Genomic DNA, 3,157 nt, shown 5'->3' on the forward strand with positions numbered 1-3,157 from the left:
AGATTTTCCCAAGCTTTGGGTCTGAGGACTCAAGCAATGGAACCTGCTGGGATGACTTGTGGGGATTCCTGCTAAAGGTTCTTGCAGGAGCCTGCCCTCTAGAGGAGTCGGTCCTACAGGGCTGCTTGCAGGACACATTCTCAACCTGGCAACCCAACTTAGGGCAGGCTGATTAGGAATACTCTCCTTGGGGGAGAGAAGTCTCACCCTATGGAGAAGACCGTGTTCTCTGCCAAGAAACAGGGGGCAAAGGACAGTCACTACCCATAGCACCACTTCTGATGTTCCCGCAGGCAGGGGGAGAGGGCAAGGCACTATTGTTCCACAAGACAGACTAGGGCACCTTTGCACCTCAGCCCTCTACACTGAGCTAGACCCTGTGGGAAGCCTACCCTTCCTGCCTGGGATTTTACCTGGAGAGATAGATGTTCTCTGGAGTGGACAGCTCTTCCTCTGCAGGAGGGGCCTGTGGCCAGACGGTGTCCTGGGCATCTGGCCTGAGTCCCCAGAGGGGCTGTCTGAATCTCATCCAGACCGATCCCCAACCCATGGCTCAGAAGCCACGGAGCTGGGGCTTGACCTCTTCGGGGCTTCAAAGAGAAAGGCACAGGAAGGAGACTCTTAGTGACTTCAAAACACACAAGACTTAGTGCACTGCCCTGCAAGTACCCGACTGTTCCTCCAAGGAATCTTTGCCTCCTTTGGCCTTGCCCCCACCTCTCCCTGCTTGGCTCAGCACCTCTGCTGTCCCCCTGTTGTTCAACAAGCCTGAGGTCACACTGCAGGGGACACCTGGTCTTTCTTTTTTTTTTTTTTTTTTTTTTTTTTGCGGCGGTCCCACGTGGGTGCACTTTAATGGGGGGAGGGGTAACAGGCAGGTAAAGGGCGTGCAAACATGGTAGGAAAGGCAGGGGAAGAGAAGATCGACACCTGGTCTTTCTGAAGTGACAGATTGTTATGCTCACAGTGTGCCATAGTGGACACAGGCATCATTTATCACAAAGGACAGGAGGAAAAGTACAAATCAGATGAAGTGAGAAAGGTGCTCACCTGGTTCTGTGGGTGCCTCTAGGATCCCCTGACTGTGGAGCCTGGTTCTCACGGGAGGCATGGTTACTCTCTGCAGGAGGCAGGCAGCAACACAGGTGTCGAAAAACGTTTGCAATGGCTTTCTTGACCCTCTTCCAGCGGTGACGCATCTGGTTTCGGGAGGAAGTTGGCTCGGTATCCTGGCTGATGGCCTGCCTGTTGGTCACTTCTACTATCAGTGTGTCCCCAAGGGAGGAGCCTTTGGGGGTTACACGCAGAGCCGTCCCCAGCGAGCTGCAGAGTTTCTCTGCATCATTTGCAGCCTCATTGTGGTCTGCCCCATGAGGGTGGTACAGAGAGCAGGATGGCTGGGCACTCGCTGCCAAGCTGCCACACAGCCCGATCTTCGATGGCGAGAAACTCTTGCTGCTGTCCGGGCTGCTCCTCATGAGGGTATCAGCCACAGGACAGCTCAGGTGGGATAGGTGAGCAAGGTGGATCCTCCTAGGCTGGCAGCACAGGGTGGCAGGCACGCTGTGGCTTCTGCCACCCTGCCTGGAATTCTCATATTTTTTCTGGGGCTCAGACGGCACGATGAAAGTTGGGGGAGTAGGCTCAGCAGCTCTCTTGACGGTCCCAGAAAAGAGGTGAAGATCGGCCCGGTTGAGGGCAAGGCCTGGCTCCATGGGTTTTGTGGGTTTCACCCGGTGATGGCAGCAGTCTCCCCCAGGTGCCTGGTGTTGCAGACTCAGGTATGTGGCCATTGCCTGATTACATTTTTGGTCTTCTTGTTTGTACTCCATGCCTGCCATGGTGCCAACAATGCGAGGGCTCTGGGTGCCTGGGAGACTCTGGATGGATGCCCGTGCCTGGCTGTCCCTTATCATAGGGCACATCAGGATTTGACTGATGGTGGGCCTCTTTTTAGGGCTGATCATGAAGATTTCCATGATTACATTAAAAATATCAAGTGGGACATGATGAGGAACGCTGAAGTTTACAGCTAAAATTTGCTGCTTCAACCCCTTATAAGAGCTCGCTTGGAAGGGAAGCTGCCTAACCACCATGTAGTAGAGGAGCACGCCTAAGTTCCAAACATCGCTGGCATAGCCATCGTATGGCTTTGCCTTCAGAAGTTCCGGGGCACAGTACGGCAGCGTGCCACAGAAAGTCTTTAGTTTTTTGCCGGGGACAACTCTGACCGCCAGGCCAAAATCACAGAGCTTGGCATTTCCAGAGGCGTCGATCAAGATATTATTTGCTTTAATGTCCCTGTGGACAATACAGTTGTCGTGGCAGTACTTTACTGCCTGTACTACCTGTCCAAACAGGCTTCGCACCTCGCACTCCTGTAAGCCTCCCGCTTTTCGAATTTGATGTAACAGGTTCCCTTTCGAGGCATAATCCATGATGACATACGTCATGTCCCGTGTCTGCACCTCCTGAAGGAACCTGATTATATGCGGATGAACGAGGGATCTCATTATATCAACCTCATTATTGTTCCGGGCAGAGTCTCCCTTCACATTTTCTAGAATCTTCACAGCCACGTAGCTGACAGTGGGAATGTGAAAGGCCAGTTTCACTGTGCCAAAGGTTCCTCGTCCCAGAGTTGTCAGCATTTGATAGATACTGCTAAATGTCTCCTCGTCACAGTAGAGGGTCTCTTTGACCTCCTCCATGGCCAGGTTCTTGCTGAAACACAATGGGAACTTTAAACAAACAGTTTAAATCACACCAATGAGAATGTTTAACACTATGAATTCCTACATTCCAAAGAGAAAAAGAGTCACAGATATTTCAGGCAACCTAACCAGCTACGTAGTGCTCAGGAAGGGAAGGAAGTACCTTCCAAAGCAGTGGACAGCAGAACATAACACAGGTCAGGTTGGCCGGATTCACCCAGAAACTGAGAGAAGAAAACAAAGGGTCGCAGAAGCTACGAGCCACTGATTGGGAAGGAGAATCATCCTCTTACCTGAGCTGAACACTCATTGAGAGACAAGATACTAATAAAATCATATGCATGAGAAGTTGATGAGACAACAGAAACCCTGAAAACAGAGAGTGTCTAGGTGGGGAGAGGCTCAGGAGGTCAGAAGGTTTACTATTCCGGCAGAGGACCTGT

The 3,157-nt window shown here is 51.7% G+C and overlaps 1 protein-coding gene across 1 annotated transcript; it reads right to left on the bottom strand.

The window, feature by feature from the left end:
• Positions 1-413: 413 nt before the first annotated feature.
• LOC142842218 (sperm motility kinase 2B-like) lies at positions 414-2,711 on the bottom strand (the record flags this gene model as incomplete). The annotated part of the gene is made up of 2 exons (XM_075959081.1): positions 1,051-2,711; positions 414-497 (listed from the first exon to the last, which is right to left on the bottom strand). Coding segments are annotated over exons 1-2 (1,745 nt in total), but the record flags the coding sequence as incomplete, so codon positions are not given.
• Positions 2,712-3,157: the final 446 nt, after the last annotated feature.

Source organism: Microtus pennsylvanicus, unplaced genomic scaffold (assembly GCF_037038515.1).
Source record: "Microtus pennsylvanicus isolate mMicPen1 unplaced genomic scaffold, mMicPen1.hap1 Scaffold_281, whole genome shotgun sequence".
Lineage (NCBI taxonomy): Eukaryota > Metazoa > Chordata > Mammalia > Rodentia > Cricetidae > Microtus > Microtus pennsylvanicus.